This window comes from Histomonas meleagridis (assembly GCF_020186115.1).
Source record: "Histomonas meleagridis strain 2922-C6/04-10x chromosome Unknown contig_11, whole genome shotgun sequence".
NCBI classification, from domain to species: domain Eukaryota; phylum Parabasalia; order Tritrichomonadida; family Dientamoebidae; genus Histomonas; species Histomonas meleagridis.
The window spans coordinates 334648-350034 of record NW_027150754.1 but is presented as its reverse complement, the minus strand read 5'-3'; the positions used below and the strand labels follow the sequence as shown (position 1 = coordinate 350034).

At 27.3% G+C, this 15387-nt stretch overlaps 3 protein-coding genes across 3 annotated transcripts; 2 read left to right on the top strand and 1 right to left on the bottom strand.

The window, feature by feature from the left end:
- Positions 1-3193: 3193 nt before the first annotated feature.
- On the bottom strand, positions 3194-4714 carry GO595_000704 (signal recognition particle subunit SRP68-like; the record flags this gene model as incomplete). Its single annotated transcript, XM_067920461.1, has 1 exon — positions 3194-4714. One exon carries the CDS (start codon positions 4712-4714, stop codon positions 3194-3196), a length of 1521 nt encoding a protein of 506 aa, XP_067779173.1.
- A 102-nt stretch (positions 4715-4816) lies between these two features.
- GO595_000703 (structural maintenance of chromosomes protein 2-1-like) lies at positions 4817-8332 on the top strand (the record flags this gene model as incomplete). The annotated part of the gene is made up of 1 exon (XM_067920450.1): positions 4817-8332. One exon carries the CDS (start codon positions 4817-4819, stop codon positions 8330-8332), a length of 3516 nt encoding a protein of 1171 aa, XP_067779172.1.
- Positions 8333-9230: 898 nt separating this feature from the next.
- Positions 9231-9704, top strand: GO595_000702 (oligosaccharyltransferase complex subunit OSTC-like; the record flags this gene model as incomplete). The annotated part of the gene is made up of 1 exon (XM_067920439.1): positions 9231-9704. The coding sequence occupies one exon, from the start codon at positions 9231-9233 to the stop codon at positions 9702-9704; it is 474 nt and encodes a 157-aa protein (XP_067779171.1).
- Between the last annotated feature and the right edge of the window lie 5683 nt (positions 9705-15387).

The following is a 15387-nucleotide window of genomic DNA, read 5'->3' as shown; positions in this document are numbered from 1 at the left end:
TGTTACTTGTGTATATGGGGGTGACCCTGGGTGGTGCTTCGGTGGGTGTTACATGTGGGATTATTATATTTCATTTCCGAAAACAGAAGAATTTCCGAAAAGAATTTTAATTTTCGGAAAATTTCCTTTACATATTGGGGAACATTGGTCTTTTTCCAAAAGGTATTCATGAGTTGGTGGTAAATTAGCAAAAAACCCTCATATACAACTCAATTTTTTTAAAGTTTAGGTGATAAAAATTCCAATATTTGATGAATATTTTCATCAAAAATACAAAATAATGAATTTGATGAATAAAGGAATTTATAATATTTACATATATCATTTAAAAGAAGTTGGAAGATTATTTCAATTATATTTTTTTAAAAAAATTAATTCATATTTTTAACATTATTATACTATATTATATAAATTACTTGAAGAAGTTTCATAAATAATCAAAGAATTAAATCAATCAATAACGTTTTTTTGGTGATTAAAATTTATAAGCCACACAAAAAACTTCACTAAAATAACAAAATCCAAAACAAAATATTATTTTTATTTAACTACAAAAATTATATCTGAACATCAAATTTTTCTTCTTTGAAATCAATTGCAAAAGGGTCTTCTGCAATATTTTTGGTAGAAAATCCTGTTAGGAATGTATTCATTGTTTCAGTTTCATTTGGCTCTGTATTACTTGTTTCTTCTTTTTTGTTTTGCTTCTTTTTGGAAATTTTAATAAAAACAATAACAAGTAAAACCACAATTATAATAACTATAATTATAACACAAATTATGATGATAATCGTTTTGTCATTATTTGGCTGTGATTCATTTAGAAAATAAATTGAGAAATAATTATAATAATAACTTTGATAAAATGAATAAATAACAATTGTATAATCATAATAAATAATCATAGTTTGAATATATGTATTTGTTGTGCCAATATTTGAAATTATAAAACTTTTTGAATATATTAAATTTATTATCGAAGGAAAATATGAAAATAATAATGAACAAGTTAACGTATACGTATTAATTAATATTGCATTCGAAAGCAATTGAGTATTGACATTGTATTGCGAATATGTACTTGATTTAGTACATGTGTTTGATTTAGTAAATTCGTTTGATTTGGCAAATGTATTTGAATTTGTAAATGCATTTGATATAGTGAGTGTATTTGTTTTATCAAATGTATTTGAATTAGTAAATGATTTTGATTTAATAAATGTATTTGAATTAGTGAATGTATAAGATTGAAAAAATATATATGTTGGTAAAATGCATTCTTCGATTGTTGTTCCCTTTATAACAGGAAAATCACCAAATTTTTCTTCATTATATGTTAAAGGCACCATTACATATAAGTTATTAATATCAGAAAATACATTTTCGAAAATTATTGGTTCATTATTACCATTAAAGTATATACATTCAAGTGAATTACAATAAGAAAAAGCAAAATCAAAAATTGATACAACATTTTGTCCAATAATAATTGTACTTAAATTGCCACATGAATAAAATGCAAATGCTCCAATTGTTTTAACATTTTCTCCAATGATAACTGTTATTAAATTGTTACATATTTGAACTGCTCTTTGTTCGATTGATATAACTGTTTTTGATATTGTAAGCAAATTTGTTAAATTAGCTGGAGGATAACTAATTAATTTTGTTATATTTTTATCATATAAAATTCCATCATTTTCATAATTGGAATAATATAAATTTTCATTGGAAACTTCAATAAATTGAAGTCCTGAACAATTCAAAAAAGGGTTTAATGATATTGATTCAACTGATTTTGGAATTGTTATATTAATTAAATTAATACAATTTTGAAATACATAATTACCAATTGTTTTAAGATCTTCTTCAAATATAACAATTTCTAATTTAGAACACCTTGCAAACGCATTTTGTTCAACTGTATAAACCACATTGCCAACTTTAACAGAATATAACATAATCCAATCAGCAAAAGCACCATCTGGTATCGTGGTGATTCCTTCAATGATTAAATTTTGTGCAAAATTTTGATAATCTTTGTAAATACTTGAAAAATCAAGAGCATTATTTAATATTAATGTATTACTTGGTTCAACATAAGAAAGTTGAAATGAATTTATCATAAATAAAATAAACATTAACGAAATATATTTAAAATCATCTTTCCTTTTATTTGGTATATATTTGGTAAGAAAATTATAAATAAGAATTAGAAATAATAATCCAAATTTTTTTGGGAAACTTATAAAATTAGAAACAAACAAAAATCTCGAATAAAAATATTTAGTATATATATTTTTAAAATATGATATTTGGCTTTTTATATTTGGTATCAATAAAATACCATAAGTTAATGGTTTTGTAGTAGTTTGAAATGTTTCTCTACATAAATCGTTTCCTAAAACATTATTAAACAAACGAAAATTGGAATTTAAATATAATAATTGTTGTAACATGATATCAAAATTTTTACTTTTTCAAGCACAACCTCGGAAGATGGATGACATTTTGCACAGTTAATGAATGTGTGGAGTGATAGATATAATTAACACATTTTGACCTAAATCTAGTCCCTGAAAAATATCATAAAAAAACCCTCAAATATAATGATGTAATATAATAATTGTAAGAATTTGTCAGCATCGCTGGTCTAATGGTAGAATTTCAGCTTGCCAAGCTGGGGGTCCGGGTCCGATTCCCGGGCGATGCATTTTTTAATTAATTAATTCGGGTTTATCTAATATTTCGTAGTTCATGTGACAATTGTGTAATTGTTTGGTCTGAAATTTATAAGAATAATGACTTAAATTATCACATTTAACTTGGCTAAATTGACACACAAATGTAAGTATGAAAATAGACATAAGCCCTTTAGCTATCGAATAATTTTTTTGTTACTACAGTTGCGATTATCATCAAACGGCCACCTTTGAATTATCGTGTGAAAATTCTTAACCGTTTTTTGTGGTTATTTTTACACCAATTTGCACAATTTATACGTTTTTACTACATAATTTATTCTTTACTAATAAAAAAAAATTAGTGTTCCATTGATTTATCTATTTATAAGTATAAAAATGACCTGAGTTACATATTAATCCATTGAAACGCACCCAATAAAAATAAAGAAATGAACAAACAAAATTTCATATTGCACACAATCAAATTCGTTACATTGTTAGGAAATCTTTTACCAAAACTTAAGTCTGTTTGCCCAACTCTTCTTGAACTTACTTTCCAGACTCGGGTATTCCAAGTAGTCTCCGATGAGGTCGAATATCATTCCCTTCGGCGTGATTGTCCTTGGCTTCGGCGGCATTTCGACGAGCTGCTTGCATGGCGCGAAGCTTTCGGTGTCCTCGACAAACAGTTTCTCTTCCACGCCGTCATTCTTCTTATCATTTGTCATTGCAACGATCGCTTCGATCTTCGCCTTCCTTATTTTCATCAGTAAATCGTTTGCGTACTTTCTTAAGTACGGAGGATCGGTTACGTTTTCGGATGTAATTGTCGAAACTGCATTTCCGCAATATGAACTCGCGCGATCAAGAAGACATGCTGACTCGGGCCCGATTTTGGTCAACGCAATATTCATTACTTTGAGCGCGCGCCATATCATTTCAAGGCTCATGACTGCGGGGTCATTATCGAATTGGTTCTTAACTTCTTGGATACGTGAATATGTACGAGATGCAAATTCAGCACGTTCTGATGGCTTAGTAAGTGAATCAAGTAATAGCTGTGATCGTGCTATCGTGGCAATAAATGAATTCCACATTAAGTAATAGTCTATCGTTCGAAGATCTTCGCTGTCACTTTTTTGTGATATCGATTTGACAAGTTGACGAACGCCGTGCGATTCGGCAATGAGGCGGTCAAAGATAGTCATACGGAAATCATAATCAATGTCCTCCCTGTTGGAGTCTTCAACGAGATCGGCAACTGTGGCTAGCTTGTGACATAATCCATCATGAACAATTGATACTGTTTTACCATGCCATTTGAGCTCTGTAATACGCCTAACACTTGCGGTTTTCTCCGTGTCTATGGAAAACATACCACGAACTTTTTCTCGTAATTCAGCATTGATATGTGTGCTGGCAGATTGTCCAAGATTGAAACGACAGAACTCAAGAAGAGGTTCAATGTCATTAACAATGTCATTGCAGTAGGATTTAAGCGTTGTATCTGTGGATGAATTCATAATTTCAGTAAAGACTTCGGATACTTGTGTAAATGTGTCAAGTGCATTAGCCCATTCACCTTTTTCAAGTTGGAGAGTAGCTTTAGCATTGTTTTGGAATGCATCAATTTCAAGTTGTGTTCTTTGCGTGCAAAATGCAACAGCACAATCATGTGCTTGTTGCCAAAGTTTTTGACATTTGATAAGACGGCGAAGTGCATGAGCATTACGGCGTGCGTTACCTTCAGCTGTGTTCTTTAAATATCTATATCTTGCATAGGCACGTTCTGCATTGTAAATAACAATTTCCATATGTTCCAAATTTTGATTTTTTTCTGGAGATAAATCAAATTTAGGTCCTTTCATGCCTTCAACTTCGGGATTCTTTCGAAGAAGTTTGGTAAGACGTGCAATACGACGAGTACAATACTGTGCATAGCGAAGGAACTCTCCATTTGGTACGCCATAAAGACGTTGCTTTTTTCTGATTAAAATGGTCACATCGATATGAACTTTGGATTCGGACATTTAATAAGTTGACTATGTTTGGTCGGTTTTACACCAAAATAAACGTTTTTCTTTTTTGGTATTTTTTAATATCACATGTCTGATACCGTTTATTAATTCGAGATGTTTGTAGAAAGCTTGACCATCAATGGTTTTAAGACATACAGAGATTGTACAATCATCGATGGTTTTGACAGATACTTCAATGCTATTACAGGACCTAATGGAAGTGGAAAATCAAACATTCTTGATGCAATTTGTTTTGTTCTTGGAATTAGTAATTTAACACATCTTCGAGCTTCAACATTACAAGAACTTATTTTTGGCTATGGTCAATCTGGTGTTACAAAAGCATCTGTAGAAATTGTATTTAATAATGAAAACAAAGCAATGAGTCCGGTTGGGTATGAACAATTTGATCGTATTCAAGTATCAAGAACTATTACGTCAGGTTCTGTTTCAAAATATGCAATTAATGGACATAATGCAAATCAACAAAGAGTTCAAAATTTGTTTCATTCAGTTCAGCTGAATGTAAATAATCCTCATTTCTTGATTATGCAAGGTAGAATTACAGAAGTTCTTAATATGAAGCCCAATGAAATTCTTGGCTTAATTGAAGAAGCCGCAGGAATTCGTATGTTCGAAGACAAAAAAGAAGATTCACTCAAGACTTTAGAAAGAAAACAACGACAGCTTGATGAAATTGACAAAATAATTAATGAAAATCTCATACCTAATCTTGAAAAATTACAACATGAAAGAGATGAATATAATCGATGGGCATCAATGAGGAGTGAAAGTGAAAGACTTAAAAGATGGGTTATTGCATATGATTATAAAGAATGTGAAAAAACCATCAAAAATGGAGTTCAAATGCTCAAAAAAGCTACAGAAAAAGAAGCCAAAGCAAATGAATCAGAGGAAGAAGCCAAAAAACGGATGGAAACATTGAAAGTTGAAATCAAAGAATTAACTGAAGTCAAAGAAGGGAATGAAAAAGGTAAATTTGCAGAACTTGACAAAGAAATCAACCAATATGAAACCCAAATTGCCAAAGCTAAAGCGCTTGCTACTCAAGCAAGTTATGAAGTTGAACGTTATCAAGAAAAGCATTCAAAAGTTCAAGAACAAATCGAAACATCAGAAGAAACATTATCGAAAGCTATTAATCAACGCGATACAGTTGTTTCAGAAGTTAAAGATATATCTAGTAACCTTAGTAGCATTAAAGAAAAAATGAAACAAATCGAAAATCGAATTTCATCAGTTAATGTTGGCATAGCAAATGAAAACGATGGCTCTTCACTTACTGATCAAATTGAAGAAGAGAAACGAATTATTTCAGATTGCGAAGTTAAAATTCGTAGTTCACAAAATTCACTAATTCATAATAGTCGGAAACATACTGAACTTCAAAATCAACTTGTAAAATCACAAAGAGAAAATGAAGAAAATGAACAACAACGTAATCAAGCATTATTACGACTTAATGAGATCGAGAATTCAATGAATCTATTAAACTTTAATGAGAATTATGAAATAAGTATTACAGAAGAACGTAATTCATTAATGCAACAACTTACAAATGTACGTAATCAAATTGAACAAAAAGAACGTCAATTAGTAGGAATTGATTTCGAATATACACCACCACCAGGTTTTGATAATCGTAAAGTTTATGGAGTATTAGTACGACTTATTGAAGTTAAAGATAATGAATATAATGTAGCACTTGAGAATGTAGCAGGAGGAAAGTTATATAATGTAATTGTTGACAATGCAGAAACAGCAAAAGAACTATTAAAAAATGGGAAATTACCAAAACATTATACATTAATTCCATTAAAAGAAATCATTTCAAATAAAGTACCAAGAGAAGCTGTCGAACGAGCACGAAATATTGCAAAGTCATCACGATTAGCTATTGATTTAGTACGATATCCAAAAGAAATTGAACCTGCAATTCGATTTGCATTTGAACAAGCATTTATTTGTGATACATCAGCAGATGCACGAGCTATTATGCAAGATAATTTAATTAAAACTAAAGCAGTTACTAAAGATGGTAATGTTTATGATCCACAAGGTACACTTAGAGGTGGATATCGAAGGAATCAAGGAACTATAATGTTATTGTTGTCTGAATATAGAGATTTAAAGAATCAAGAAACAGAAATTGTTACAAGACTTAGAGAAATAGATCAAGAATTACAAGACATGTATGAAACATCACGAAGATTCCATGAATTAAAGCAACAAAGAGAATTAGTTAATCATGAAGCAGAACTTGCACATGACGCATTAAATCATTCGACTTATTATGACGTGAAAAGACAATTAGAAGAATTAGAACAATTCCTACAAAAATGTAATGATACAATTGAAGAATGTTCAAGAAATAGAGAAGAATCAATACAAAAATTGGGTAAATTAGAAGAAGAATTAAAGTTATGGAAAGAAAATAAAGATTCAACAGTAAATGAATTGGAGAAACAACAAAAAGAAATAAAGAAAGAATATGATAAAATTAAAAAGAATAAAACGAAGAAAACAAATTTACTAGAAACAATTAAAGCAGAAATTGGTGAAACTGAAAAAGAAATTCAAACATTAAAGAAAGAACTTGAAAATGTAGAAAATGAAATTGATAAAAATGAAAAAATTAGAGATGATGAAACTGAAAAACAAAATGAACTTGAAAAAGAAAAAGAAATTAAAGAAACAGCTTTAAATGAATTAAGAAATGAAATGAGTAAAACGAATGAAACACTTTCTAAAAAAATCGAAGAAGAAGAAGAAATTCAAAAGCAATTAAATAATTTAAAAATACAAAAAAAGAAAATAAGTCAAAAAATCGAACGTTTAAAGGAAAATAAGAAAAATGCCAAGAATACGTTAAAGCAAATGAAAAAAGATTTTGAATGGATTGAACAGGAAGAGCGGTTTTTCGGGGTGCCTCATACCGACTTTGATTTCAAAATTTATGATCCAAAAGAAGCCAAAGAAAAACTTGCAAATCTTACTGATGAACAAAAAGAACTTGAAGGAAGAGTTAACAAGCGTGTTATTTCAATGTATGAACTTGCGGAAAATGAATTAAATTCACTTATTCAAAAGAAAGAAACAGTTGAAAAAGAAAAAAGTGGAATTGTGTCAGTCATTAAAGAATTGGAAATCAAAAAGAATGAAGCAATCGAAAAGACACATAAAAGTGTTAACAAGGATTTGAACGATATTGTATCACAAATTATCCCTGGTACATCAGCAGCTCTTGCACCACCTGATGGAATGACAATATATGAAGGTCTCGAAGTAATTGTTGCGTTTTCAAATTTACAAAAATCATTACAAGAATTAAGTGGCGGCCAAAGGTCAATGGTTGCTCTGGCCCTAATTCTTGCATTACTTAAGTTCAAGCCAGCTCCATTATACATTTTGGATGAAGTCGATGCACAACTTGATTTGGGGCAAACTCAAAGCATTGGAAAAATGCTGAAAAGATCGTTCCAAAAGTCACAGTTTATAATTGTGAGCTTGAAAGAAGGCATGTGGAGTAATGCAAATGTAATATTTAGGACGTCTTTGAATCAATCAGCATCGCATGTTGAAAGAACAGTCACAAATGTTACCGATTAAATATATAAATGAAATTATTTTTACGAATTTGATTTTTTTTTTAAAGAAATTTAAATTCATCACTTTGTTTGACAAAATTTTTACTTAATGAAACAAAATCATAAATTCGCATCAAAACAATTTAAAAGATAAAAATGAATTTTATATTTTGTCTTTTAATTATTAACATCTTCTTGAGTTTCTTCTTCTTCCTCTTCTTCATGAAAGCTAACTTGAAACGTTTCATTTTGCTTTGGCTCTTCCTCCTGCTTTTCAGGAAATTTCACAATACACGATATATAAAGTATGAACAATGTGAACCAGACAGTAAATATTGATTCTGTTGGTAATTTCGCATCAATTGTTCTTTTTTGTACATATTGATATACTGCATATATATTGGTTTGTGTAAGATTATAAAATTCTGCAGCTTGAGTGTCTGTCATTTGTGTTTGATTTGAATATTGAATAAGATCGTTAAAATAACGAAATGATGAAATGGGTGAAAATGATGGTATTGCTATTGCACATGTAATTAATGCGACTGTATTTGTGCAAATATATACAATTTTAATGATATTTTGGAATCGACTTAAAATTGAAAATTGAAAAAGAATATGCATACCAAGAGAAATAAATGCAAAAATCATAGAAATGATAACTGATGCAAGAGTACCTGCTCCAATTACCTTTTTCCAAAAACTATCAGCAAGAATTGTTATTAAATAAATAGAAAAACATATATAACTTAATAAAACAACATTTTGAGCCCATCTGTTCCAGTAATGAAAAACTCCAATAATTCCATTGCTAGAAAATTTTGGGTCAATGCCCATAAAATGGATGAAAAATTTCTAAACGTTCGTTAAAATGGTTTTCAGTGAATTATTTAACAATAACTGTTAATTACATAAACATTATGCCTTTATCTGAAACTCTTCTAATACCATTCAAGAAGTTTTTCAAGGCACCAGTTGTAGAGACACCAATTTCTACAATCAAGATGCCATCAACAGCTGTCACAACTACCCTTGTATTTATATCATTTTTCGTGATTGTTGGTGGATTTATCTTTTGCTATGTTAATAATATGCCTTTATTCGGTTATGCAAGAAACCAAAATGGTCAGATATATCAAACATGGATTGATACTCAAGGAGGTCTTAGTTCTCAATTATTAGCCGAAGGAATTTTATGTTCATTTGTTTATACTCTTGGAGCAGCATCAGTTATTGCAGCTTTCTATGCCATGTCACATGAACATGATAAGGATAAAGGAGAGTTTGTAAAATTCATGGGATTGTTTGGTTGTTCAACTCCAATATGGATGTTTCTTGCATTCCAACTCTTCAGAATGAAGATACCATCTTATTTCCCTAAGTTCCGAGCCTAAACTAGATATTTTGAAATCATCATTTTTTTAAAAAAAAAAAATATTTAATTATTTATAATATAAAGTGTTTTAGTTTTCTTGTGTAAGTCATAAATATGAATTAAATGTTTAATTCCCAAAATCAAAATAAATAAAATTATTATGATTTTTTTTCCTTTAACTCAAAACAGAAACATTGTTGTTTTAGATGATATTATAGTAAGAAAAATAGTGTGAATAAGGATTTTTTAATTTTAAATTTTGAAAATATGACAAGTAAAATGACAGGCTTTTAAACGGTCGTTTCAAATGGAAAATCGGAAAGAAAACTTTGAGAATTGGCTTTCAACATTATATACATCACTTAACAGTGCGAAGCAATTCAAGGCATGTATTCCAAAAATTGAAGAACTTGTTTGTTCAATAATTGATACTGGTTCTCTTCCAAATGATTTAGTATCATTTCAAGATCTTTTTATTAAAAAACTACGAAAGGAAATAATCTTTAGGATCTTGAACTTGACTAATGTAGATGAAGAATCAAAAGATAAAATCCATGATTTTTTCAAACTTATTTTCAAGCTTGGTAATTACGGAATTTCCATATTAGATGAAAAGATTATTATGTGTGCTTACTCAATTATTGGCACATCAACATTTCCAATCTATAAATTTATTCCTTACAAAAGTATTATTCAGCTATGTGTTGATTGTGATTTATATGATTCATCATATGATGCGATCAAAAAAGGTGTAAATTCTCTTAAGCTTCTCGATGTTCTATTTAATATTTGTTCCGACATTAGTATTTACATACAAGATTTTAATAAAGATGAATTTGCGGAAATCACATCAAACAATGTCCTTGATATTGTTAAACAACAACCTCGATCACCTACGTCTACTATCCTTGACATTTATAATTCTTTATCACTTAATTTTGATTTTGAAATTCCACAATCATTTTGTTTCACATGGCTTAGCATATGGGTTTTATTTGCACAGTCCGATATTTTTGAGAAGCAACAAACAGGATTCAAAGAGATTATTGGCATGTTAGGGAATGAGGAGACGTTAGATTCTACCGTCAACTTTTTCAGAGAAACCGACGGTTTGAAAATCTTTTCTTTACAAACCATTCATCCTGATTTATCACCACAAATCTCAAAGAGCTTATCAATCTTAGCAAGACATGATCTTATTTCGAATGAATTATTATTAAATTTATGGAATCTTCATTCATTTCAACATTCTGATGATTTACGAAACTTTTTTAAAATATTTTCATCAGTTGCATTTACATTACCATCCGATAAAATTAATGATTTTGTAGATATGTGTTTAAATCCGACTGATAAAACGGAGCAATGGTTTTCATTTTTAGGTGATTTATGTGAATCACTTGGAAAACGTGAAGATGCGAAAGAATCATTTTATAAGGTTCGAGATTGTTTATTTAATTTTTGTTTTGAGAATAATAATGATAAGAAATTACAAGAGATAGTTGAAGGGATATTACCGAAAATTATTAACTTACATTTAGATGATGAAAAATTCGAAGAAATTCTGAATAACTTAGCGAATTCGAAATCGATTTTTTTAATTAAATTAATTACACCAACATTTAAAGATCATAAGATACCAATTGATAAAGTTAATTTCTATTTAATCGAAGCTATTGATTTATTAACTAATACATTAAATGATGATAATAATGTAAAAATAATTTTATCATTTATTACACATTTATGTTATTATAATCATTTTGAAATCCCTAATGAACAAGTCAAGAAATTATTTTATTCATTTAAATCAAATCCAAACTTTGTACCATCATTAACACCATTAATATCTAAATCATTAATATCAATTGATTATTTAGAAGAGTTATTAATTAATTTACAAAAAGAAGAAGTTGATCAAAATGTATTTCGTTTATGTAAAATCATTGTATACTTTGAAAATAAAATGGAAGTTGAAAAAGTATTAAAAAGTTTACCATTTAAACGAGAAAATTTATTATGGCATATGATAGAATTAGATACCAATTACACAAATGAATTTTCACAATTTTTATCAAGTGTTTACTCATTAAATGATGGAATTGTATTAACAGATTATACAATGATGACAACATTTATACAGAAATGTATACAAAAATTACAAATATCGAAAAATAAGAAATCAATAATACTTTTATTAAAATCATTTATTAATGAAATCGAAAGATTAATTGATATTGATTCATTTAATATTAAAAGACATTCATCTAAAAAACATGAGAATATTCATGTAGATATTCTTGGTAGGAATTTACCATCAGAATTATCATTTGATTTACCTGAAAATATGACAATTAGTGCATTAATGAATCGAATTTCTACTATTTCGATGATACCATTAAATTCATTTGTATTATATAAGAATAAAGTTTTATTAGATATTAAGAAAACAATTAAAGAAGTTGCTAATAAAACTAAAGCAATTAAATTAACATTAATGAGTTCTAATATTAATAATAAATATAATCATATTAGAGAATGTATTCCATCTATTTTAATATCACGATCTCCTTTAATGGATCAATTAATTGATTTATTAAAAGAAGGTTATGAAGAAGTTAAAGAACTTTTAGATTATTTACCAACAATATCTAAAACATTAATACAATTAAATCAAATCAACTTTAGGAAAACTTATGATTATAATTTATTATTACCACGTGAATATCCAGAAGTATTTTTATATAACTTCGAAGCAATTTATACACATTTTACTGAAGAATTTAGATTAAACTTTGATAAAACTGGAGGATTTACTTATTTAATTGAATCATCAAATATAATACAATTAGAACCAAAAATAATACAATTTATAGATAAAGGAATGACGGAAGAAATGAAATTAAAATATTCGAAATTAATATTTATAAATATAATACCAATTTTAACAAAATTATCTGATTTAAATGAAGAAAATGATTTTATTTCAACAATTTTATTTTTAACTTCATTATCCAAATTATTTAATGAACCAGAATTACCAAATAATATGATAAATATATTAGAACAATTATTATTCCATCAAAATAAAAATATTCGAAAACTTTCATCTAAATTCTTTTCAACTATTAAAATTCCATTTGATTACTTTTTAGAATTATTACCAAAATATGAACAAAACAAAGAAATATCAAAATATTATTTCATTTCAATGATTCCACATATCGATAAATATTCGGAAGAATTATTACAAATTATTAAACAAGAATCATCAATCGAGAACTCTGCATTATTAGAAATCTTATCTAAAATGCTTGAATTAAATATGATAACTAAAGAAGATCAAATTTATTTTACAAATTCATTAATTGATCGATATTTAAATATTGATTCACGTGAGAAAAAGAAAAATTGTTTTGATTCAGCTATTAAATGTTTAACATATTTACAAAATAAAATACTTTTAATTCATTTAAGTAAAATACATAATAATCGAATGCCATATGATGAATGGAATATTGATGGAGATTCAATCATTATATCACCTACAGGTAAATCAGGATTAGAAAACTTAGGCGCAACATGTTTTTTAAATTCTACTTTACAACAATTTTATGCAATACCAATTTTACGTAATACTATTTTAGAATATGATGGAGATAGTGAAGAAATTCTTGAATTACAAAATTTATTTGCTCATATGTATTTAAAGAATGGACAAGTAGCATCACCAGAATTATTAGTTGAGAAATTTGTTGGTTGGGATGGAGAACCGATTAATCCTTATGAACAACAAGATGCATGTGAATTTTTAGAAGTCATTTTAGATAAATTTGAGAATTCTTTACAAAAAGGATTTATTCAATCATTATTTAGAGGAACAATGATAAATCATATTGAAGGAATAACAGAAAAGTTCTCGACAGAAAATACACAACCATTTTATACATTTACATTACCTATTCAAGGAATTAATTATTATAAAGAAGCGTTTGATAAAATACAAAAACCGGACTTTTTAACTGGTAAAAATCAATATCATTCAGAAGAATTAAAGAAGAATATTGATGCTAAAAAGTTCATATCATTAGGTAATTTACCACCTTATTTAATTATCCAATTATCACGATTTAATTATAATTATGAAACATTTAGAAAAGTTAAAGTTAATTCGATATTTGAATTTCCAATTGATTTAGATTTAATTGATTATACAAGTAATAAAAATCAAGAAACGAAATATAAATTATCTGGAATTATAATGCATATTGGAAATGCAGATTTTGGACATTATACATCATTTATTAAAGATAGAGAATCGAAAACAGAAAAATGGTATTTATATAATGATAATGATGTAACAGAAGTGAAATTAAATGATATATTTAATATGATATATGGTAAGAAATCAAAATCTGCTTCTGCTTATATATTATTTTATGATCGAATTGATACATTAAATAATAACTTAAATATTAAAAAGCCTAAAATTCCGGATAATTTAATTGATGAAATTAATGAAGAATCAAATATGAAAGATGAATATCGACTATTTTGTTCAAGTTCATATTCTAAGTTTATGAATAATTTAGCCGAATCTAAAAACAATTTATTTGTATGTATATCATTAAGTTATTATTTTGATACATATCCATTTACTAATTATGTTAAAAAAGCAAAAGAATTTTCGAATAAATTAATCAATAAAATTGTAGAAAACCCACAAATATTACAATTCTTAATTAAATATTTAACAAATGGATCATTTGAATATTCATTAATATATTCACCTGAATTAGATTTAAGAAATGGATCATTACAAATCATTGAATTAATTGATTGTAATTTATTACCAATTGAATTCATTAAACGATTATTTAATTCGATAAAAACTATTATAAGTTATTATCAAGTATTTGATCAAACATTTACATTAATTTCATATATATTAAAGAATTCAACAAAATATTTACAATATGCAAATCAATATAATCTTTCATATATAATATCGAAATTAATATGTATTGATATACCTAATTACATTGAAAGTAAAAACTCTGATAAATTCGAAGAAAAGTTTTATAATCGAATAACATTTAATGGATTATTTGATTTACTTTATGTAATTAAAATACCACAAAAGTTCCAACAATATTTTATTGATAATGAATTCATTTTACATTATCTAAAATCACGTACAACAATATTTTCATATATCAATTTAATAAAAACATTTGAAAATCAATCAGAAGTTAGTTTAAAGTTACTTGAATATTCACAAAATTATGGAATATTTTCGCCGCCATTTAAACTAATTTCAGTTTTGTTTAATTATTTCCGAGAAAATGCATTTGATATTATACCAAATATTAATTTAATGATTGGAGAACGAAGTTTTAATGATTTTGATTTATGTTGTGCAATTTGTGTAATGATTAAACATACACCTTTAAGACAATTAATATTAGAGAATTATTCGAAATGGTTATTTAATATGTTAACTAATGATATATTAAATTGTCGAATTGCTGCTGAATATGCAATAGCATTTTTAGTCCAAAATGAAATATTTTCCAATTTACCAAAGTTCCCTGAACATGAATTAATAAAAACATTTGGTTCATTAGAATTAGAATATAAAGAAGTTGATGAAATGATTAAATCGATTTCATCCGTCATTTTAATATATTTGATTGATAAGA